At 37.0% G+C, this 25,217-nt stretch overlaps 2 protein-coding genes and 1 pseudogene across 2 annotated transcripts; 2 read left to right on the top strand and 1 right to left on the bottom strand.

The window, feature by feature from the left end:
- The first annotated feature begins 12,178 nt into the window (after nt 1-12,178).
- Nucleotides 12,179-13,561, top strand: LOC131014072 (uncharacterized; annotated as a pseudogene).
- A 415-nt stretch (nt 13,562-13,976) lies between these two features.
- Nucleotides 13,977-15,103, top strand: LOC131014079 (uncharacterized). The gene has a single exon (XM_057942001.1). It carries the CDS (start codon nt 14,065-14,067, stop codon nt 14,923-14,925), a length of 861 nt encoding a protein of 286 aa, XP_057797984.1. The 5' UTR covers nt 13,977-14,064; the 3' UTR covers nt 14,926-15,103.
- A 3,536-nt stretch (nt 15,104-18,639) lies between these two features.
- LOC131014068 (pheophytinase, chloroplastic) lies at nt 18,640-24,995 on the bottom strand. Its single transcript, XM_057941990.1, has 6 exons — nt 24,706-24,995; nt 23,402-24,164; nt 22,282-22,508; nt 21,960-22,151; nt 21,712-21,868; nt 18,640-19,029 (listed from the first exon to the last, which is right to left on the bottom strand). Exons 2-6 carry the CDS (start codon nt 24,146-24,148, stop codon nt 18,811-18,813), a joined length of 1,542 nt encoding a protein of 513 aa, XP_057797973.1. The 5' UTR covers nt 24,149-24,164; nt 24,706-24,995; the 3' UTR covers nt 18,640-18,810.
- Between the last annotated feature and the right edge of the window lie 222 nt (nt 24,996-25,217).

Here is a 25,217-nt window from a genome sequence, read left to right as displayed (position 1 = left end):
GGTAGAGGTGATCTCGGCAGAACTGGCCAGAGCAGAGCTGGCTTCGATTCTGCGCTGGAGATATCGGCTCCTCTGCTCTGGTACCGACTCCTCTGCTCTGGTGTTCAACTCCTCTGCTCTGGTATTCGACTCCTCTGTTCTGGCTTGGGCAGAGTAGATCTCGGCAGTGCTGCTCTTATCAAAGGTTAATGCATATGTATGCTCAAAAGGAAAAGATTCAGGGATGCAATTGAGACTCGACTCTAGCAGATTTTTATCCAATCGGGAAAGGTGGTCAGCTACGTGATTCTCGCTCCCTTTCCTATCCCTGATCTCTACATCAAACTCTTGCAACAGTAAGACCCAACGGATGAGACGAGCTTTAGTCTGAGGTTTAGTCATCAAATATCGAAGTGCAGCATGGTCACTATGGACAATGACCTTAGACCCAATGATGTATGCTCGAAATTTATCTAAGGCAAAGACCACAGCAAGCATCTCTTTTTCAGTAGTGGTGTAATTTACTTGTGCGCTATTCAGAGTTAAACTAGCATAGTAAATCACACGTAACATCCTATCCACACGCTGACCTAGCACCGCTCCTACAGCAGAGTTAGACGCATCACACATGATCTCAAAGGGTAATGACCAATCAGGTGCAATCACAACCGGGGCAGAACTTAACTTAAGTTTTAATGTTTCAAAGGCATGCATGCAAGAGTCATCAAAATTAAAAGGAACGTCCTGAGCTAGCAGTTTTGCATAGAGGTTGGCTAATTTTAGAGAAATCTTTAATGAAACGTCGATAAAAACCGGCGTGACCTAAGAAACTCCTAATCCCTTTGACATCAATAGGGGGTGGCAACTTTTGGATTACCTCCACCTTAGCTCTGTCGACCTCTAGTCCATGGTTAGACACCACATGACCCAAGACAATTCCGCGAGTAACCATGAAATGACTCTTTTCCCAACTCAAGGTTAGGCCACTTTCAATACACCTTTTCAACACTACATCAATCTTAGTCAAACAATCATGAAAGGACTGCCCAAAAACCGAAAAATCATCCATAAAAACCTCCACGAATTTACCAATCATATCAGAGAATATGGACATCATGCATCGTTGAAACGTCCCGGGTGCATTGCACAATCCGAACGGCATCCTCTTCCATGCAAATGTCCCAAAAGGCGTGGTGAAGGCAGTCTTGACTTGATCCTTCGGTGCGATTGCGATTTGGTAGTATCCTGACAAACCATCTAGAAAACAATAAAAATCATGTCCTGCTAAACGATCTAACATTTGATCAACAAAAGGAAGAGGGAAGTGATCCTTTTTGGTGACGGCATTGAGTTTCCTGTAGTCGACGCACATCCGCCATCCTGTGGTAGGACGCGTCGGTACCAACTCCATCTTGTCATTGCGCACAACCGTCATTCCTCCTTTCTTTGGTACGACATGCACCGGGCTCACCCACTCACTATCGGCGACTGAATAGATAATCCCTTCGGCAAGAAGCTTAAGGATTTCCTTGCGCACAACCTCCATCAGCATAGGGTTCAAGCGTCGCTGGGCATCTCGCCTGGGTGTAGCTCCTTCCTCTAGGTTGATCATGTGCATGCATGTGGCTGGACTAATGCCACGTATGTCACCTATGCTCCATCCCAGCGCTGCTTTGTTTCTCTTCAACACCTCGAGCAGCGCCGCTTCTTGCTCTAGAGTCAGAGTAGACGAGATGATGACTGGCTTCTCATTTCCGTCTTCTAAAAAGACGTACTTGAGATTGGTTGGGAGTTCCTTCAATTCGAGTGCTGGTTTCTTTTCCCCCACATGTTCCTCCTCTAAGCTTGTTTTGCCGTTTCTGTCGCGTGCTCTGTATCGGCAGAGCTGGCATCCTCTTTTGTTGGCTGCTCTGAAAGTTCAGAGTCAGAGCTGGCTGGCGAATCTATTTCCTCCTCTCCTACGCTCTGCTCGGGTAGTTCAGAATCAGAATAGGACTTGGCAGAGCTGGCTTCTTCCTCTTCTACAGTCTGCTCTGGAACTTCAGGTTCAGAGTCAGAGAAGAAATCTTCAGTTCTGTCCCGTGTTTCTCCGTCAGAGCTGGAGTTTAAACCGTCTGCTCTGTCGTCACCGAACACTCCCTTGCAGCTATTCTTCCTGAAAATCCCTTCGCTCGTACTATGCAAGGGAGACACCAATTTGCCTTTAAGACTACGGCGTCCCTGCATGCACAACACTGAACAAACGGATTAAATGCACCGAGTGGAGAAATGTAAAAACAAAAACGAGAAAAACTGGAAATTAAATAAAGCAAGTAAAAACGACACAACTAAAATGCCTAAAACTTTCCCCGGCAACGGCGCCAAATTTTGACTCAACCTAAACACCTCTAGATTGACTTGCAATAGAACAAGGACATCCTAGCAGTGATAAGCTAACCCAAGTCGATCTCACAAGGAAAGTCTTAAAGGGCTTCTAGTAATATCGTAGGGAAAAGCAATAAAAGAAAGCAGTAAAGGTTTTGATTTAAAAAACGTAACTTAAACTTAAACGTAAATTGAACTTAAACTCAACCTAGGCAATAATTTAAACAACTCGAATTAAACCTAACTTAAGGAATTAAATACTTGTAAATTTAAAGACTTCTAATCTAGGCGTGAAACTAAAGTGCATAATTTAAATTGCATAATTGAAAAGAAAGCATAAACATAAACGAAAAGCATAAACATGATTAAACGAAAGAAATTGAATTTAAATACGAAATACCGTAATTGTCTTGAACGTGTAATTGTGTCACGCAATCACAATCCAAGAAACTAAACTAAGAACGAAATTGAAATCTAACTTAGAACACTAAAAACTCGAACTAAGAAAGCAATGAAATTTCTAAGCTTTGGATGCCAACAAATCGCAAAGTGGCGTCTAAAATTAGGGCAAAAGATTGATTATTACAATGAAAAGTATGGCCCTATTTATAGACTTCAAATTCCTAAAGATCACCATGGAAGTTTCCATGCAAAGAAGAATTCTAAAGGCAATAGAATCGTGCAAAGTAAGGCAACCTCCAGCTGTAACACGCGCTCTGATCCAGCTGAATTCGAGGCTCTCGCCAGCGGAATGGGTCGCCAGCGGAATCGCTTCCGCTCTGGCATTTGCCAGTGGAATGATGATTTCTCTGACTTTTGTGATCCCGCTGTACTAACTTCTATCCCCTCTCCTCTGACTCTTCACTCCTCTGGTGATTTCTCTTATTCCTCTGACACTTATGTTTCTAGTAGCGAATTGATTTCTCTGGCGCTTCCTTACTCGCTTCGATTCCTCTGGAACTTCCGCACTCGCCTCGATTCCTCTGGCGTATGATTTCACTGCTCTGGCTTCCGCGTGAGGTTTTAGCTCTGGCGCGGACCTTCTCGGTTCTGGTACGGGGGCTTTGCTTCTCTTCCATGCTAGAGTGTGCACAAACACACGATTCTTAGCCCAAATTCTCCAAGATTTGCACTCTTCATCTCGAAAACCTAAATCTCCTGCAAGGCATAAAATAGACCATAAAACGCACCAATTTCCAGAAGATTTAACTTAAAATGAGCACATGCAAACCCTTAAAATTAGAACAATTATGCATAAATCAAGCACGTTGTTAGTCTTAGGTTTCTCTTTGCAGTTATTCAGTATTCAGTTTATAAAGAGTAAGAACACAGATAAGTATGTAAAGACTGAAAGCTGTAAATAACACAGAGAATTTTACATGGTTCGGAAAACACTTTCCTACATCCACGGTCGGTTGATCAGACCAACAATCCACTCCACAAGTGCTTAACTGGTGCACTGCAAACCGAACCGTGTACTTTCCGGGTGCACACAACCGTTCCACTGAAGAGACCTTTCTTCAGTACCCATACTTCACTCGCGTCGGATTTCTCACTCCTAGCACGACCTTGCACTAGGATCTCACGGAGTCAGAGTACCTTCCTGAACTCCTTTTCCACTCAAACACTCGGTTTCTTTCTTACGAAATGAGGTTTGAAAAACTTACCAACTGGACTTCAAAGAACAAGTTCTTTGGAGCAAGTTTTGACCTGGGCTTCTGGGTAAACAGATATATGCCTAAGGTCTAAGAAAATGTGTGTAATCAGCAGTGACTGATTTTGGCTTTGAAATTCTCTTCTTCGATTCAAGCTTTGGGCAGTTTAAGCTTTGAGCTGAGTAGCAATTTCGGCAGAGCTTCAGCTTAGGTCGTTGAATCGGTGAAGATTGAAGTTGATCCTCGAGCACTATTTATTGGAGAGGTCTTGAATAGATCCGTTGGCGGAGAACATCTTCAAGATTTCTTCCATTGGGGAGCATTTCGAATTTGGGCTGAGGCTTCAATCTTTGAGGTTCCTTGTTTGGTGGAAATGGCTCTCTTGAAAAACAGGAGATGTGACGTCTCTGATAAAGTAACCACCAAATAGGAATGACCTCTGCAGAGAGGGATGATCCTGAGATCTCTGCATTTAATGCGGCTGTACTATGTAAGCACGTGGCTTCCTTTTAACGTTGGAAGTTCAGTCCGAGGAAGAATGTTTAACTGATACTTGACTTTAGTATCAGTCTTCTGAGTCCACGGAGCACGCATTAAGTAATCAGTTCTGAACTGATTCTTCAACTGATACTTTAGTTGGTATCTTCAGTCTTCAGTCCTTCAGTCCTTCGGTCCTTCAGTCTTCAGTCTTCAGTCTTCAGTCTTCAGAACTGCTAACTAAACTAGAAGCGAACTCTAACACTTGAGTTCAAAACAGTTCTAGTCTATTACAATATAAACCTAAGGATTTTGGTATCATCAAAATAAAACCTGATATTCCATGGGGTTCCCAACAAAAGCAATGTTCTCCTCCTATGAAGCTATCTTCGAAAATAGGAAATTGTATATGGGCAATTCTGCCACATCCAAGATCGTCGGATCTGGAACCATTGTGCTCAAGATGATGTCGGGACTCAAGATAACCCTGCAAAACGTGCTGCATGTTCCCAACATTCGCAAAAACCTTGTATCAGGATCTGCCTTGAGCAAAGCTGGTTTTAGAATAGTATTTGAAGCCGACAAGGTTGTACTGACCAAGAATGGTCATTTTATAGGAAAAGGCTATATAGATAACAACATTTTCAAGCTTAGTGCTATAAATGTAATTTCTCCTAATGAAATAAAGGACAAAGTTACTTACTTGGTTGAGTCTCCTAACTTATGGCATGATAGATTAGGACATGGTAATCTAAATTCACTAATCTAAACACACTACGTCGTCTAGTGAATTTAGATTTATTGCCAAAATTGACTTTCAACCAACATAAAAAATGTAAAATTTATGTTGAAGCTAAAATGGCAAAATCTCATTTCCATTCAGTGGAACGATCAACGCAACCTCTTGAATTGATTCACACTGATCTATGTGATTTAAAACTTGTGCAAACAAGAGGTGGAAAAAATTATTTTATAACATTTATATACGATTGCACAAGATTTTGCTATGTGTATCTTTTGAGAAGCAAAGACGAAGCATTCGAAGCTTTCAAAACATACAAAAATGAAGTTGTGAATCAACTTAACACCAAGATCAAAATGATTCGAAGTGATCGAGGTGGTGAGTATGTTCCACCATTTGAAGAATTTTGTCGTGAAAATTGCATTATTCATCAAACAACTGCGCCTTATTCTCCACAATCAAATGGTGTTGCAGAACGAAAGAATAGAACATTGAAAGAAATGATGAATGCTATGTTGATAAGCTCAGGCCTATCACATAACATGTGGGGGGAAGCTATTCTTTCGGCTAATAAATTTTTGAATAAATTACCCCAAAAGAAACAAGATAAAACTCCATATGAATTACGGAAAGGAAGGAATTTGTCCTATAAATATACAAAAGTGTGGGGGTGCTTAGCAAAAGTTGAAGTACCAAAACTCAAACAAGTAAAAATTGGACCAAAAACTGTTGATTGCATCTTCATAGAATATGCAAACAATAGTAGTGCGTACCGATTCTTGGTACACAAATCGGAAGTACCCGATATAAATGAGGGAATGATTATAGAATCAAGAAATGCCATATTTTTTGAAACTAGATTCCCTAAGAAAGATAATAATGATACAAGTTCCAAAAAGAGAACTTATGATGAAATTTCGCTTAAGGATAATGGACCAACACCGCAACCAAGACGCGAGAAGCGAACAAAGACTGAGAAAAGCGAATAAAGACTGCAAAAACCTTTGGTTTGGATTTCGTAGTTTATACTTTAGAAGACGAACCAAAGACAATCAAGGAAGCATTGTCTGATCCTGATGCCGATATATGGCGTGAAGCTATCAATAGTGAAATCGAGTCAATCTTATCCAATCACACTTGGCATATTGTTGATCTTCCTCTGGGAAATAAACCTTTGGGTTGCAAGTGGATTCTTAAGAAGAAATATAAAGCCGATGGATCTATTGATAAGTATAAAGCACGTTTGGTAGTTAAAGGCTACAAACAAAAGGAAATGTATGATTACTTTGATACATACTCTCCAGTCACTAGAATTACATCCATTAGAATGCTACTTGCTATAGCCGCATTATATAATCTTGAGATACACCAAATGGATGTAAAAACGGCATTTCTAAATGGAGATTTAGAAGATGAGATATATATGGAACAACCCGAAGGGTTCGTGATTCCCAGCCAAGAAAACAAAGTTTGTAAACTTGTCAAGTCTTTGTATGGACTTAAATAAGCTCCCAAACAATGGCACAAGAAATTTGACCAAGCAATGATGTCAAATGGTTTCAAAATCAACGAATGTGATAAATGTGTGTACATTAAAGGAACATCCGACAACTTTGTCATTGTTTGTCTCTACGTTGATGATATGCTAATTATGGGTAGCAATAATAAAATAATCGTAGAAACTAAGCAAATGTTAAAGAAGAACTTTGACATGAAAGATATGGGATTAGCGGATGTGATTCTAGGAATTAAGATCCTTAGAACACCCGAAGGAATAGTCTTATCACAATCTCACTATGTTGAGAATGTGCTTAAGAAATTCAAAGCTTTCGATCTACCTCCGGCTAAAACACCTGTTGACTTAAGTATACACTTAGCCAAAAATCGAGGAGAACCCGTATCACAATCGGACTATGCTAGAATTATTGGAAGCCTAATGTACTTATCAAATTGTACAAGGCCAGACATAGCATATTCTATTAGCAAATTGAGTTGGTTTACAAGTAATCCTGGAAAGGATCATTGGACTGCATTGATAAGAGTGTTGAGATACTTAAAACACATAATATCTCATAGTATACACTATTCGAGATATCACGCAGTTTTGGAAGGGTATTGTGATGTCAATTGGATATCCAACACTAAAGACTCTAAATTCACAAGTGAGTTTGTATTTACCATTAGTGGAGGAGCAATATCATGGAAATCTTCTAAGCAAACATGTATAGCCCGATCTACAATGGAATCAAAATTTATTGCTTTAGACAAAGCCGGCGAAGAAGCTGAATGGTTAAGAAACTTCTTAGAAGATATTCCCTGTTGGGAAAAACTTTTGCCTCTGATTATGACACATTCCGATAGCATGGCTGCCATAGGGAGAGCAAAGAATAGTTTGTATAATGGTAAATCTCGACATATTCGTCGAAGACATAATACCGTTAGACAATTGATCACTACAGGAATAATGTGCATTGACTACGTAAAGTCAAAAGACAATATTGCGGATCCGTTTACTAAAGGTATTTGTTAGAGTCAATGTTGACTCCGATAATATTGGGACCAATGTTGATAACATACGTGTTTTCAATGTTGGTGGAATGTTGATAACATTCATGGTGTCAATATTTCTGGATTCAACCAACATTTCGGAGTCTACCTTGACTCCATACTTTGACTCTCCATTGGTAATTGTATATATTTAATCTTTACCTTCCTTTCACGTTTTATTATTGTTTGGTTGTGGAATAAAGGTTTTATGCTTGTTGACCACGTTTTTAATAAGTGGAAAGGTGGTTTATCATGGTCCAAAGTGGTGGGCTGTTAGTTCCTATTTTTCAGGACCCATGATCTCTCAACCAACATTCCAGACTGGTCGACTGGCAGTTTTCGGAGGTGGATTGCAGCGGTTATTGGAAGCTTCTGGAAGTGGGAAGTGGAGGAAACTAACCACGACATGAAGGTCTATAAAAGCAACAAGAAACCTCATTCATCCTTACGTTTTGGGAGTGCGTTTTCACCGACCTAACATTCGCTCACAACCAACTCGTCATTTTGTCTTGCTGCAAACATGACACCAGTTCTTCAAACCTTGCTTTGACGGAGGAGTCTTAGGCAGCCCATCTGTAAAGGCTCACTCTGTATTGACGGGAGGTCAAGGGTAAGGGATGAAGATCGAGGACATTGGAGCGTAGCAGACTGTTCTGTCCGAGTTATTCGGCTGTGTTGTTTCAACATTCCTGCTGCAAACGTGATACCGGTTCTTCAAGGATTGCTTTGACAAAGGGGGCTTAGGCAGCTAATCTGTAAAGTCTCGCATTGTATTGACGGGATGTCAAGGGCAAGAATTGAAGTACAAAGCCATTGGAGCGTAGCAGGGTGTTTTGGTTCTGTGTTGATTCGACATTCTAGTGCAATGAGTAGATAGGTTGATTTATCTTAGGCAGCCATTCTGTAAAGATAGATCTCCAAGAGATCTCAAATCTGTACTCTGTATTGTTGATGATCATAGTGTTTTTAGCCTTGAGGCACTCGCGGATTATAGTGATATAATCCGTGAAAAAGTATTCCTGTGTGTTCTTTAATTTCCGCTGCATGTTAGCTTGAATGTTATTAACATCCTGTATCAACATTCCTGCTAACATTACTCTTACGAATTCACAGTTTTTACTTGTGGTAATTTGGGGCACTAAACTCTTTCAGTATTAATCGCGATCAATTGTATAACGCAGCAAGGGGAATGGGATTAAAATCCACACGTTAAGAACTTTCATAGTGGTAACTCAACCATGATAACTAGAGATCCCAAGAACATGGTTCAATGAGACAACTAAATTATGGAAGTTCAAGTTGAGCACTTGAAACTTTCAAAATCCATTCTCATAGCTGCTCAAGTGCAAAACCTGCAGCTTGTGGTAAAGGGTAAGCCTTTTAAAAGCTTTTAATGATTCATATAGCCTCAATAGGTGGAGTATGGCAGGATACTCCTTTTAGGAGATCACCTATATAAGTGAAGAAGTGGGGCCGCTTCAATTATCGATAACACTTATGAATCCAAGAAATGGTCCAAGGCCATAAATGGACACAACGTAAGAACGAAAGATATTAGATCTATTATTGTATGTATGTTGTTGACTTGGTTTACATAAAAGTTGACCGGTTCAAGACATCGCGTTCACCGAGCAACAAGTAAATCCGATGGCATTACACTAAGGAAGGTTCAAAGCTAACAACTACCTATCCTGATGCAATAATGGGTCGTCGGGACATAGTTTTTTGCATTTGCATTAATCATCATTCATGTGGGGATTGTTGGAATAAATAGTTTATTTAATACCATAATTACTTTGGTAATTAATGGAATTAAATGATATTTTTGGAATCTACATGTTGAGTAGATTAATTTGATATATTTACTTGTTCAAATCTGTAAAGAATTGAATGAGTAATTAATGCCCAAAGATATTCATGGTTTGGACCACCTGTTTGCCCAAGCAGGGCACGTGGCGACGGTTCAAAGACAGAAGAGACACGCCCGTTCGGGCCTCCTGTTTGGCCAAACAGTCACGTCAGTTCAAGGAAACCCCTGGACTACTATAAATAGGGCCCTCCAGAATGAGATTAAACACACCAACGAATTCAGATAATCAATTTGTCATATTAGTTTAGTTTACATACTCAGTCCCGAGTATCAAGCCGTTCGACCGGATAACGAACTTCTAGTGCTAAGGACTCGTCTATCATCCCTAAACCGTTATATCTTGGGGGCAATTACTGTAGATCCGCAAGCACAGAGCGGAAGTAATTTTGCCTTACAGAGAGAGAATTTATTCTCGCCTCGGTTCTGCATCTTTTCCATTTATCGTCATTCTATTTTCTACACTACCAAATAACAGGTGAAAATTATTTAAATATTAAGTATAAAGAGAGAGTGTTGCCAAAAAAGGAAATGAGACATTTGGAGTGGGACAACCCAAAATAAAAAATGGGACATTTGGAGTGGGATGGAGGGATTATTTTTTAATGAAAATGAGAATTTTTTGTGAAGCGAAACTTGCAAAGAAATCACTACTAATATGAGGCTACTCCCAGCGGTGACATTGTGGGGGAGTCATGCTAATAGGACAAAACAAGATGGATAAAAAAATAATTGGAAAGTCACAAAAATTGCGTGACCCGGGGGATCTGCCGCCCCAAGTCATGCTTCTCTATTTTTTCTCTTTCCTTGCCACTTGTCAAATTTTAACTAGTGGATTAAATATTTGGATAAACAAAATTTTATAATGGTTTATCTTTATAAAAAATATATTAAAATTATATGAAAATTTTTCTTATTTTTTGCTCTATAAATAGAGCCTAACTTCACTATATTTTTACACCTAAACAAAAACTCTCTCTTTCTTCATTTCACTATATTTTCATTATGGATCCAAATTATCCCAATTATTATTATCCAAATTCTCAAAATCATCAAAACTCCCAAGATTATCCTAATCCTCAAGATTCTGCAAATTTTTCATCTTATCCGACTCCTCCTTTTTTTCCAAATTTCGAAAATCAACCAAATTCTCAATTTTATGAATCTCAATTTTCTCCAAATCTAAGTCAGATTCCTACATCTCAAAGAATTTCCACACCAGAAAATGTCTCCCGTAATTTGTTTATGGGTGTTCAACAACGCTTAAACAAAAAATCATAAAGGGGCAAAAAATGTAGCTTGGTGTGTGAAGGAAGATGTTGCCCTTATGTCATCTTGGATCTATGCTAGCGAAGATAACATTCGAGGAAAAAATCAAAGAGGGGAATCGCTTTGGGCACGTGTTCATAAATTGTATCACAACACCCAAGCAGAAAATCCAAATGAGCTCAACGAACGAAACATTGAATCGATGAAAGGTCGCTGGAAACGTCTTAACGAAAATGGAAACAAATGGGTTGCTGCTTGCAGGGAAGCAAATGCTCGAAGAAGGAGTGGCATGAGCGACAACGATGTTGAGAAAGAAGCTCATTCCATTTACGAAGCAGGTGGAAATAAGTTTCTAGATTTGGTTGTATTTAATGAAGTTATGAGTAAACATCCCAAGTGGAATGTTCATGATACCACCCATGTTTTTCGTCGTCAAAGTGAAGATGCTGATGACCAGGAAAGTGGTGGCAGTTCGAAAAGATCAAAGACTTCGGAAGATGGGGGATGTTCTATCCCTTCTAATCCAGAACTCCAACATCCGAACAGTCAACTGCGACTCGTCCCATTGGAAGAGATAAGGCAAAAAGGAAAGGAAAAGGTAAGGTCTCACAATCTGAATCTACTCATGAATCTGCTATTGCTGCAGAACTTCGTGCAATGAGACTCACTAGAGATGCCGAAGCTGAGTTAATAAAGACTCGAATCGAACTGGAGCGCGAGAAGTTGCAAAGAAACGCAATGAAGATGAAAGAAAAAATGTTGCTTCAATTATTGGCGAAAGATCACTTATCTCCAGAAGACGAAGAGATGAAACGTCAATTAACTAAAATTGTGTTTGGAGAGTGAATGTATTTTAATCATGTGCTTTCTATGTAATTTTAGTTTATGTACTTTTTATTTGTGTGCTTTCTATTTGTCTGATTTTAGTTTTCGCAAATTGTGTTATGTACTTGTTTTATGTTTAATTAATGAAAAAGTATATTTCATGTAAACTTGAATAGCATTGGATCCGTTAGGTTCCCAAAGCATTTGACCAAATCTGACAAAGCTTTAAGTGCAGTCACATGCACTTGTCATTTTTTCCTATCCACATGCACTTGTCATTTCATGTAAGCATTGGATCCGTTAGGTTCCCAAATGACAAAGACCAATTCTGACAAAGCTTTAAGTGCAGTCACATGCACTTGTCATCCCACTTTTCAATATTAGTCTATAAATGCCAAATGAAACACATCTCAATAAAACACAAACACATCTCAATCTTTGCTCGAGTATACCTCCACCCTATTATTTTTCCATTTCTCATACAAATATGTCTGTGAATGAAAACTCTTCGGTTGATTCAGACTCAAGTTCTGATGTTTCCCATTCCAATGAACTTGATGAATGGGAAGAACGAGTTTATCAACAAAATCGTCAACTTGATAGCATCATCCAAAATATGATCATAAACAATCATAATCTGATTGTAGGAAATCAAATTCCAACAGCCAACAGGAGATATTGTGATAGGGAACGCGAGTTTGGTGCAGAGCGTTTGATCAACGACTACTTCAATGACAGCCCAACGTATGCTCCAGAAATCTTCCGGCGGAGATTTCGCATGCAGAAATCGCTATTCATTCGAATAGTGGAAGCTGTTACTGCTAATGACGAGTTTTTTCAACAGAGACGAGATGCCACCGGCAGAGTAGGTCTTTCATCATTGCAGAAATGTACTGGAGCCATGAGGGTGTTGGCGTATGGGACATCTTCCGATGTTGTCGATGAGTATCTGCGAATGAGTTCATCTTCTACAAGAGATGCTTTAGTCCATTTTGTGGAAGGTGTTATATCTTGCTTCGGTGGTATGTATCTTAGAAGGCCTAATGAACAAGATTTGGCAAGGCTGCTCTATGTTGGAGAACAATGTGGTTTCCCAGGCATGATTGGCAGTATTGATTGCATGCATTGGGAGTGGAAAAATTGTCCTAATGCGTGGGCCGGCCAATATACTGGGAGAAGTGGAAAACCAATGATCATTTTGGAAGCTGTTGCCTTATACGACTTGTGGATATGCCATGCGTTCTTTGGAACACCAGGTTCGTGTAATGATATTAATGTACTCCATCGATCTTCTGTTTTTAATGATGTCTTAGAAGGTCGAGCACCAAAGGTTAATTACGTAGTGAATGGCCGTCATTATGATATGGCATATTATTTAACTGATGGTATATACCCTTCATGGGCTGTATTTGTCAAGTCAATTACTTCCCCACAGATCCGCAAACACAAGTTGTTCGCTCAACACCAAGAGTCTGTCCGAAAAGATGTTGAGCGAGCATTTGGAGTCCTACAAGCTCGATTTGCATTTTTACGACGCTCATGTCTTGTTTGTGATAAAGTTTTGATGGGAAAAATTATGATGCTTGTATCATCATGCATAATATGATAGTCGAGGATGAACGAGATACCTACCAAAATTATTATGATCCAACATAATTTTTTATGGATACACCTACAAGAGTACAAACAGAAGATGACGAACATTTTCGCTATTCTACTGAACGTATTGCGAGCTTGTCTACTTATATGACTAATAGAGATCAACTTCGCAATAGAGAAGCTCATAGGACTCTTCAAGGTGATTTGATTGAGCACATATGGGAAAAATTTGGCACTGACAATTAAATATGTAATTTGTATTTTAAAATTTCACGTATTGTACTTTGATATATTTAATTTCAGTTGTGTGTTTAATTCTTGTTATCTTCCTTTGTGATTGAGTTAAATATCAATTATAATATATGATAATGTTTAATTATAATATAATTACAATTTTAAAAAAATATTTATTTTATTTATTAAATATAATAAATAAATATTTAATTTTAATTTATATTTTATTTTAGATATTAAGATAATTTAAAAATAAAGTGAAAAGAAAGAATATGTAGGTTGGATTGGTGTCACCATTGGGAGTAAAAATTATGTTAGGTTGTGGGTTGTGTAGGTGGATGAGAGAGAAATGAATATTTTATTAAAAAGTGAAGTAAGGTTGGGTTGGGTGAGTGTCACGACTGTGGGTAGTCTGAGAGCCAAAAAGGCTCCTTTGAATTGATTCTCTGAAAAAAGGTTTGTTGTTTATATTCACAAAACCTTCTTCTCTCCCCAACTGCAAGACCATGGCTTCTCGCAAGCTTACCTGTTATCTTCTGCACCATTCTCTCTCACCAAAACCATTTCCTCTCACTTCCCGAATTCTTCACCAAAGATCACTATTCATATCCGATCACATTCACAACCATGAAAAATCACCCGCCCTTCCGTCTCTGGATCAAGTTCATCATCTAAGATCTCTTCAAAAAGTCCCAGAAAATCCCAAAACCCATAACGTTTCATCTGATTACGGCCGAGTTTTGGTAAATCGATACGCACGTTCAAGCCCGAGGTCACTCAATCATCATCAATCGCTGTTAAACCCCTTTCAAAACCCTAATGCAATTACCACGAATATCAGATTTCTATCCACCCCCGCTCCCAATCAATCACCACCAACCAATGGAAAACCAGAAACCCCAACTGAAAAACCCAGCGAGAATCGAGAATTCAAGCACCAAGAAATCACCGGTCCGACTGTGGATCGAGATTTATCGGCGCTGGCCAACGAGACGCGGGAAGTTCTGGAGACGATGATGAAGACTGTTTACAGCTTGAGCAAAGTCTTAGCCGGTTTAGGATTGGTACACCTCTGTTTTGGAGCTTGGATGTCGTACAGTATGCGGGGATCGCCTCTTCTGGAGGTGTCGATTCAGAGCTTGCTGGCGTTTGGGCTGCCATTTTCGGTTGCCTTCATGCTGAGGCGATCGTTGAAGCCAATGTACTTCTTCAAGAAGATGGAGGAGCAAGGCAGGCTGCAGATTCTGACCCTTACTCTTCAGGTTGCCAAAGGTTTGAATACTTTTTTCGTGCGTGTTCGTGGCGTTACGTATCTATGCATTACTGGTGCATCAATTAGTTTGATATACGCTGTGGTATGTAGATGATTGTTTACTTGGATGAGACTATGAAATTGGGAAAGTTCTGCTTAGTATTGTTTGTTGGGTTTTTTGGAACATATGCTAGTCGTTTATCACTGGATTAGCTTATTTTTATCTGACTAAGAAGAAGTGGTAACAGAGATAATTGCTTCTTATCTATGAGGCAAATTTTAGCATATGTTCACTTATATGTGCTTATTCTTAATTCAGCCTTTTGCATGATTTTGCGTTTAAGCATTGATTTTTCTGTTTGATATGTTGTAAGCTTTCACTCCTTCCATAGCAGTGGGGAACTTGGGATTAGCGTGCCGTTTGTTTAGAAGTTTACTCTCTAAACAGTGGGATTTATTCGCTAATGACACGTGATATTTGGTTAGTTTAACCTTAACAAATGTGAAGCACAGATGTTGTGGATTGAATGGGTGAAATAGCTTGGGAGTATCTGTATTGTTGAAACCAAAATTAGTAAAAGATAAGTTGCATTGAATAGGATTTGAGTCCTTGTAGTAATATTTGTTACCGTAGGATTTCATTGATTGCTAGGGCCAGGGGAGTGTTGTTTCTACTTCTAGTACCCCGGAGGTCGTAGATATGGCTGTTGGAGAATTTGATGTTGAAAAGAATTAGGGAAATAGTAAATCATAAGTATCAGATTTCAGGCACTTTAGCTTTGTTTCCTTAGATATATCATTAGCTCTTATGCCTCTTAAGTTTGCGGATGCATTAAATCCTTTGATTAAAAGTTATTGACCCTTGAATTTGGTGAGATGCATAAAATTAGGACATATATAGTGTTTTGATCATCTCTTGTTTGCTATAGCTGTTGGTTTTGATTATGGAAATATGAGCCAAGAGTCACTCTTGTTTCTTGTTTCTGCTGTTTTTCATTAATTGCTAATGAAACATCTCTTCAGATGTGCTTCCACATCTAGCCCTGCCCCGGCTAGGTAACCCGCCTCAACTTCCTGTGTTGTTTAAGTGGCTCTCGGGATCCTTGGGGCCTTCCTCGATCCTTGACAACTTATAAGCTCTTAAAAACTACATCTTATAAGCTCCAAGAGCTTATAAGCTCTTTATAATAAGCTTAGCCAAACACAAAGTTCAAGCTCTAGGCATCTACAGGCACCCACTTTGAAAATTGACAATAAACAGGATAAAGGTCACAAAACAATGTAATGTGCCATTGTGGAAAGTAGGGATGTCAATTCAGTCCGAAATTCATGGATTGATCCGATTAGCCCGCCAGTTCGAGAGGGTTAGGGCTAAAATTTTCAACCTATAAAATTATAGTTTGAATAGCTCATTACCGAATAGCCCGACATCTGATAGGGTTGACCTAAAACTAATCTGAAACCCTATAGGGTTGACGCGGAAATAATGTGTTCGCTTAATTATATGAGAATTTTCTCATTATTTGATTTTCAATTTTATTACTTTGCTTTTGAAAATTTGTATGATAAGATATTTTTTTCAAAAGTTTGTGAAGTGTATTTTGATTTAATATTAGAAATTCAATATTAAAAAGTTATATTTATCATTTCACTTCTCTGTATTTTTAAGCTAATACTTAACATAAGATACTTAGATGTAAAAATTAATTAAAGATAATTACTTAACAAAAATGTTACATCTTTATATATCTAAGAATTGTATATTAGTTATTATTTAAGTCAATGTTGAAATATCACTTATTTGTGTGTGTATTTGTTTATTACAAATAGAATATTATCAAGATAAATATATCAGTTATTTTTTTTAAATAAATTTTTAGCTCAATTAGCCCGATGGACTAGTCCGCCTGAATGTTTAGGGTTAGCGTTGAAAATTTTTTATCCGAAAATTTTTCAATTCGATTAGCCCGCACCTGAATAACTTGATAATCCGTTATAACTAGCTCGAAATTCGATGAATTGATCCGATTGACATCTCTACTGAAAACTGCCAACAATTGAAGCCGAATTTTGTAAAAGACTATTATTGGGTTTAGAGTTAGCTTGTTCAAAAATCGCTTTGTGAACTATTTCGGTAAACAAATTTAGGGTGCATACTTTGGGCTTCTGGAAGACAAGATTATGCTTATTGGAATTCGATGAAACATTCTAGATCATTAGTAACTATGCAGCCATGCAGGTGTACCTACAGTTAAAATTTCGGGGTTTATGTCGATAGTTAGGTCCCTCTGCTCAAGGGCAAACTCAGATTCACACTAATGGGATAATAGTTTGATATTTAAAATGATATTGTTTTTTTTTTTAATTTTATAAGTAATAATCAATTACAAAAATAAACTTATTACTCCATTCATCCTCTAAAACTTGAGCAATTTCTTTTCGGCACGGATTTTAAAGAATATTATTTTGTGTATTAAGTGTGGACCGTGTGGTAGGTGAAAAAATGAAAATGTGAATAAAGGGGAAAAAAAATTGTCATATAAGGAAAGTGCTCAAGCTTCGTAGGACAACTCGAAAAGGAATACTGCTCAAACTTCGCGGGACGGATGGAGTATAATTTATTATTTTCAATATATATCATTTCAATTTCACCTATCTATAACTTTCTTTCTCTAACTTACAATTCTCTATCTGGCTTATAATTGAATTACTAAAATACTTTGACAATTGTAGTATTGACCTAACGGTTGTGTGGTTAATGTTGAAGGCTAAAGATTTTGGGTTTGAGTTCACCATGATACAATCCTTATTATTTCTTTATTTAGTGAGACGTGTTTTAAGAAAAAAAATTATTGAGTGTATTGAGAAAAAAAAAAAAGATTGTTGAGTGTATTGAGAGTGATGAAAATGTGTTAGAATTAATATTGAGAGTTGTGAAAAAGTGAAAAGTAAGAGTAATTATAAGTGGTGAAGTATAGTCCAAAAATAGATAGGAAGTTTTTTTATGGACATCCCAAAAATGAAAGATAAGAAGTTCTTTCGTGGATGGAGGAAATATTAAAAAAAGAATACTTTGATAATTTATAAGCTTTTGAGACATCTCATAAGTTCTTGCAGTTTGGCTGAGCTTATAAGCTCCTTCAAAGTGTTTGGGAAAATAAGTTCCTAAAGAGCTTATAACCTGTAAAATTAAGTTTTAAAAACTTATAAGCTCCCCAAAAAATAAGTTCTTCTAATCTAACTTTATTTTTTATTTTTTATAAGCAACACTCATTTTACAAAACTAACTGAACTATGATTTTTTATTTTCATTATATATCATTCTAATTTCATTTCATTTCCATTTTCTCTCTCTAATAATTTTTTTTCTCTCTTTCTAGCTTATAAACTCACTTATCCAAACATTTAGATAATTTATAAGATCTTAAGAAACTATATCTTATAAGCTCTTAAAACATCTAAGCTCAAAGTGCTTATAATTTAAAATAAGTCTTCAATTCCATTTTGGCTATTTCAGATTCTCTCGTCAATAGATAATGCTACTAGTATGTTTCTCTCTTCCATGGATAATGAGCAATAGCATTCTCTGTGTAAAATCAGTAGTGTGTCTGATTTCGATCATATGCAACGGAGGCTAAGAGCACCCGTAGTGGGGGGCCCGGGAGCCCGTGCGCACGGGGCTCCGCCGATAATCTGAAAGTTCGATATTTTGTGGCTATCTGACATTGTACATGCAGACATTACTAACATATTCTCTCTCATTTTTCCCCTATTAAAAAAGAAAGCAATAACTAATTTCAATCTCCACCACTTTGGCAAGCTCATGTCTCAAAAAGCAGTAATTAATTTTAATAATTGGATACATACAGAAGACTAGTTTTGTGACTAAAATTCACAACAATTTCTACATAGTGCTTTGAGAAGATCTTCGGTAGACAGACTAATAACCAAAAACCATGAATATACAGGATATACAAAAGGGCATTATCTTCTACCTGTATCAGATGAAGAGAGCTTTGAGCTGAGAATTCAACCAATTCCAGACAGAGAACTTGGAGCCGTAGAATTGCACCCTCACCATTCTTTCGGAACCTTTTCTCGTAAATTCCAAGTCCTTGCGGACAAAATGTTCGCTGCCTTCGCCTTCGAGCAAAGGCAGCACGACTGAACCGCCTGACTCCAGGTTCTGGATCCAACCCCGCAGGAGAAAGTTCACAACCTGAATAACATGAGATGATAGGAAGAGATAAGAGTGCAGGAAATTTGAAAAATGTTTTTCTTTGGATTATTTTTGAATTATAGCTCGAACTTTCAACCTATGATGACTTTTTAGTCCAAATTAAAAAAATATTATAACTATAGTCTTATTTTTATTGTTCACTTAATAGCCCGAGTCACAATGTCCAGACAACTTAAGAGAGTTTCGTTGATTTTACAGCATTTAAAAGAATATTTTCGATTGTATGTAGGCATGTCATTGATTCTCTGAAGACAAGTCCACATAAGGAGGCCAGAAATTTTGACTAGGTCAATAAGTTGACAACGGAAATAAATATATGCTATATTGTGCTCCCTCCATCCATGAAAAATTTGGATGACACTAGTTTTAATAAAATAATTGATAGTGTTGTAAGTGGAGTAAGGTCCCACTTAGGGATGACAATGGATTTTGGACCCGGTTAAGATCCGCGGATCCACTTGTAAAAAATAGACCCAATGGATCTGGACTGGATCTGGATCACTCCTAGGATTTGCGGATCTGGATCTGGAGCAAAAGTTTTAAGACCCAGATCCGGTCCAGATCCGGCCCGTGGATCCAGTGATATATAAAAAATATATAATTTTATTTTATTATTTTTGAACTCTACCCTAAAATCTATTACTAATCTATACATCTCTTTTCATAAATAATATATAATTCTATTAAAGATAATATTTTACTTATATCTTAATTTAAATTTTAGTTATTATTATTATTGATATTATTATTTTTCTTTTTTCAATGTCAAAATAGAAGACACATTGTTCCACTGTTACTAAATATTGTGGTGAACATAGAGATGAAATTGATTTTAATGATGTTATAATTAATTTTCTCCATTTTTTACATACACAATTACAATAAGTGTATATCTCATTATAATACTAATATATTATTTAGTACTTGATTATTATATTCTTACTTATGATGAATTTTTATAGTAATTTTTTTATATAGATTATGATTTAGTTATTTATTTTTAATAATTGTTGAAAGTCTAGATCAAATTCGATTTTAATTTGAGTTTATTTAAAATTTATAAATATTTTTAAAAGAAAAAAAAAATGGATCTGGGTCTGGACCCGAGACCCTGTGTATCTATGGATATGGACCTGGATCTTATTTTTTTAGATCCAACGGATCTGGACCGGATCCGCACCTAAGTAAGAAAATGCGGATTTGGATCTGGACCAAGTAGAATCCGGTCCAGATCTGACCCATTGTCATCCCTAGTCCCACTACAAATGTAATTTTATATTGAGTGGTTATAAATTTAAGGGTTAATTGCCCATAAAATACTGAACTTTCGTCCAATTCTGGTTTTGCACACAAACTTTGAACTGTAGCGTGAAAATTACTAAACTTTAGATTTTATCTGTTTTTGCTACTAATCCAAATTTCGGTCAAATATCAGGCTAATATGACGTGTCAATATTTGACGTGACGTATTTATTGTTAATTTCTTATTAATAAAAAAAGAACACAAAGCAAATAACCAAAATTGTCAATAACTTAATATATCAAATCAAATAATAGTATTTTTTTAATTCTCAAGTTTAAATCAATTTTTTTTCTAATTCACTGTTACACAACTCATTACTCCAATATATAAAATAGAAGTCATTCAAATAGTATAAATATATATAGTTTATAAAAAAAAATTAATCTTTAGATAATGAAAATTTAATAAAGTTTATTACTTAGCTAAATAATTTTTTTATATATATTAAGTTATTGATAATTAAAATATTTTTTGGCTGACACACCTAAATTCGAAGAATCCCCTTACTATTATTGAATTTATTTAATTAATTAATTCAACTAAAAAAATATACTATTACTTGATTTGATATATTAAATTATTGACAATTTGAGTTATTTACTTTGTGTTCTTTTTTTATTGTTAAGAAATTAAATAAAAAATATTATTTTGCCAACCAATTGTCAAGCAATAATAAATACGCCACGTCAAAATTGGCGCACCATATTATATATTAGTTTGGTATTTGGCTGAAATTTTGATTAGTAGTAAAATCAGATAAAATCAAAAGTTTAGTAATTATCACGCCACAATTCAAAGTTTGTGTGCAAAACCAGAATTGGATGAAAGTTCAGGATTTTATGGGCAATTAACCCTAAATTTAATGGTTATAAAGTGAAGTAAGGGTCCTATCAATGACATATTTTGCAAATAATGGGGAATTGAAGGTTTAATAAGATAGTGAGTTCGGTGGACCCTACTATTATAAATGGGCATAACAAATTTTTCGTGGGTGCACCGGAAATAAAATAGTGGCAAATTTTACATGGACAGAGAGAGTAATATTTAAAGTCACCATGAGGTCAAAATTCATAATAATTTAAGAATAATCATTTTTTCTTATAAGACAATTTGGAGAAAGCAAGAATCATTATATGTTTTCTCTTTCAAATATATGCAAATGCCATCTTCTATAACGAGGTTATCAAGGAAAATGAACAGAGCATTTTCACCGGACTCGCCACTAATCAAGTGCTATTAAGAAACTCACCACAAGAGAAGCCCGTGGTGAGTGAGTTTCACTTTAATGGTACCTAAATATGCCACATAATTATGGAAAACTAGCTTGGTTCTAAATTCATCAGGACCATGTGGCATACCTCAGGAACCTCGTCATGGGGGCAGTGACCGGCCGGGCTTATCTCGTAATACGGAGCATCTGGAACTCGGCGTTTCACCTGCAAACCCCAGATGGGCCTCACCCAAGGGTCGTCCTTCCCATACATGAGACAGATGGGTGTGTTGTTCATCCGGCACCTATGTTCATAAGCAAGAAGGCATCTCAATTAGGGAAACGAGAACAACAATGTAACTCACAGACATGTTGCATCTCAAATTCTGCACCGACCTATCTAAAGTTTCCTCGAAGGTCAATTGTCCCTGAGGAGCAAATATAATGGAAGCAAAAGATGCAGCGGCTGCTGGATGTTGTGTTGTCTCAATGATACGAGAATACACTTCATCAACATCGGTTGTATGATCAGAGTAAACTTGCTTCAATATCTCGGTCACACTCCTTGGATCACTTATTTTCTGCCATCTAGAATGATAATAGAATGTTACATGCATCAAGAGAAGAAATGCAAATGGACAGGGTGAGGCGTACAGCATCACTTTTCAAGATTAAATGGGAAGCTCAGTATGTTGGAGAAATGATTCATAGGGCTTACAGTATTTCTATAAACTTCCTGAGCCTAGAAGGGAGTGGGAATGTTCCTGCCCAGGGAAAGAATCGCGATAATCTTGGAGATCTTTCACGATTAGGGAGAAATCCCCAAAAAGGAGTTGCATTGAGCAAAGTTACACCTTTTATCAACTCAGGGTGGCGTGCTGCAAAATACAGAGCCACAAACCCTCCAAGAGAATTTCCCACTAGATAAACAGGTTCTTGAATCACCTGCAACACCGGTCCAATACTTCAACTGTATAGCAAATTGGTTCAACTATTTAATTTTAATGTAAAAGAGCTATGCAAAGGATCAGTTTACCGATCCAGAGACACCATATTACATAATAAAGAACAAGGTATAATGATTTAGCATAGAAAGAGTTCCTACAAAGCAAGAGAAAAAACTGCAATGACAGCTCAGAGAAATGCAACTTAAGATATTTAGCCCACAAAGAACATGTGATATGACAAATAAGTTCGTACAGAGATCAATGGTGTCTTGGAAGGGTAGCTAATATAGAAATTGATGGCGTTATAAAATGATTAACAGGATTCCGTTTGAGCATATGAAAGTCATTTCAATTGCGTGCTTAATTGTTTTCAACAAATAGTTCAAGTCGAGGAACCAAAATGGGAAGGGATCCATAAGAAGAACATTAACAAGTGAAGAACCAAGGGTAAATACGGAGGAAAACAAAGTAGTCGTATAAAACCATTCCCACTTTGATTTTTCTCTTGATTTTCACATATCTAAAGAAATTCCCATCTCCACTGTTTGCAAAGTAACGCAGTGCAGTTTTACCATATTTTAAAGCTCAAACCCAAGGAAATTTTAAAGTTGAATGTAAAATTTCTCAATCATGGAGCTACAAATAATACTGAAAGACTTCTGTGAAATTTTGCAGGTGTATAGTTAATTTGAAAGACAAATTCGTAGTTTATTAGGACAATCATAGCACGCATGTAAGCTAGCACAGTTCTTGAATCATCCGTCTTTGCACTTTTAGATGTAGTCATATAGCTTCAGAAAGCATCAATTTTAATTCCTAAAAATTCTTCTGGTGATCTAACTAACAAAATTGTTCAAGAAATGATGATAACATCAAGAAACACTACGTTACCTCTTCTATAAAGCAGCGTACTTGATCCCTCCACAAGTCGACTGAAAAGACAAGTTCTTTGGCCCAAGTCTTACTTTCATCTCCAAATCCCCAAACATTTGCTTCTCCATCTAACGAGCCCTTATCTCCATCTTGAGATTGCAAAGTTGGATCTTCAACAGGTAATGACATGCCCTGGCCAAGGAAATCTAAAGCCCATGCTCTATAATCACGACCAAGATCTTTGAGTTGTTTCTCATAATGAAACGACCCCACACCAAATCCAGGAAGAAAGAGAACTGGTGGGGAATCAGTATTCTCAGATCCTGATGTTTCATAATGAACAATTAATTTTGGCTTCCATTCCCAGAAATGGCTGCTGATAACACCATCACCATTTTCTTTTTCTGGCAAACTAGGAATCGATACCTTGGGGATTGACTGAACACTATCAGTCACACTGCTCCCACCCTCTTCAACATCAAGTACATAAGAGTTAGAAGTTTCAGTTACAACACTTGAACCAACACGTTCATACTTTTCGCGAGAGTAAACACTCCCTGAACTTCGATGTTGATGGAGTCTCTTCAACCTTAGACTATCTACACGAGAATATCTTGAAGACGCAGACCCTGATTCAAGTAAAAAACAAAGGAACCTCTTCCCCCTTAGTATGGGGATCTTGGATTTCCGTGTACTCAAGCCGTTTACCCCTCTAAAGTCTACAATATAACAGTGGCGCGTGGCATGGCAAGTAATGGTCTCCATCGTCCGGAGCCACTATCTGGAAGGGTAAACCAGATGGAAGTCATTACAACAACACATTCAAGTTGTTCTGGCAGAGTGAGAAAGATCAAGCTTTACTTTTAGGCATGAAATTATCTCTCACAACCATTCATTCTCTTCTTTGGTTTTTTCCAAGTTAAAATCAAATGTTGCAGTTCCATTACAGCTCAATCTACCCTCATCTTTCCAAGTGTAAATCGAGGAATAAAATCTGAGCTATATCGTTTTTGATCCAAATAAATTATCGAATTCTACAACTGTGAGATAATTGTCTAGTTCTTTCCATCCCACTCAACACATTGTTGTATTGAAAATGTAAATCATGTCCACATATTTGGGAATTCCTCAGACAATATCCAATTAACTGAATTCCCGTCAGCTAACAAAACTAATTTATTTACAAACAACAGAGACAACCCAAAAAAGCATTACAGTTCTGTCACTCATCGTTTCGAAACAGGGTAAAAAAGCAACTCATCTAAGGCGAATTACTTCAAAAGTAAAACAAGGAAAACTAATTATGAAGACGAAATCTATACCTCTAAGTAAAGACCCCAGATGCCATATATTTGAAAAACTTCCACGAATTCAGGAGTAATAAAACTGCTTCTCTTGATTTTGAATTGAGGGATATTCGACGATAATCCAGGAATAGAGAAAATCAAACACGTAATGCAATAGTTGCTTCAATTGTCTAGCTTAGCTTTCTTTGTAAACCATGAAATATTGTAAATTAATCTGCTCCTTGAAAATAGTTAATTTACTAACTATTGTTGTTATTTTAATTTCAAATTTTAAATGTTTTCCCATTTTTGGCGTGGAGAACGTTGAGAACTTGAGAGGGAAGTATGATTTCTGATTATGTGAACCCCTTTGGTCGAGGGTCCACCACCGTCGCTGACGAAACCTGATTTTTAGGTGACTTATTTTTCGGAATTTTTTGTTAAAGTTTACTCCGTGGCTCTGAATTTAATATGCCACATTTTTTTTATTTAAACGTTTTAATTTAATAGATCATTACTCAAAATAGAAACTTAATACATAATAAATA

This window comes from Salvia miltiorrhiza, chromosome 3 (genome assembly GCF_028751815.1).
Source record: "Salvia miltiorrhiza cultivar Shanhuang (shh) chromosome 3, IMPLAD_Smil_shh, whole genome shotgun sequence".
NCBI classification, from domain to species: domain Eukaryota; kingdom Viridiplantae; phylum Streptophyta; class Magnoliopsida; order Lamiales; family Lamiaceae; genus Salvia; species Salvia miltiorrhiza.
This window is presented reverse-complemented; position numbering and strand designations above follow the sequence as displayed.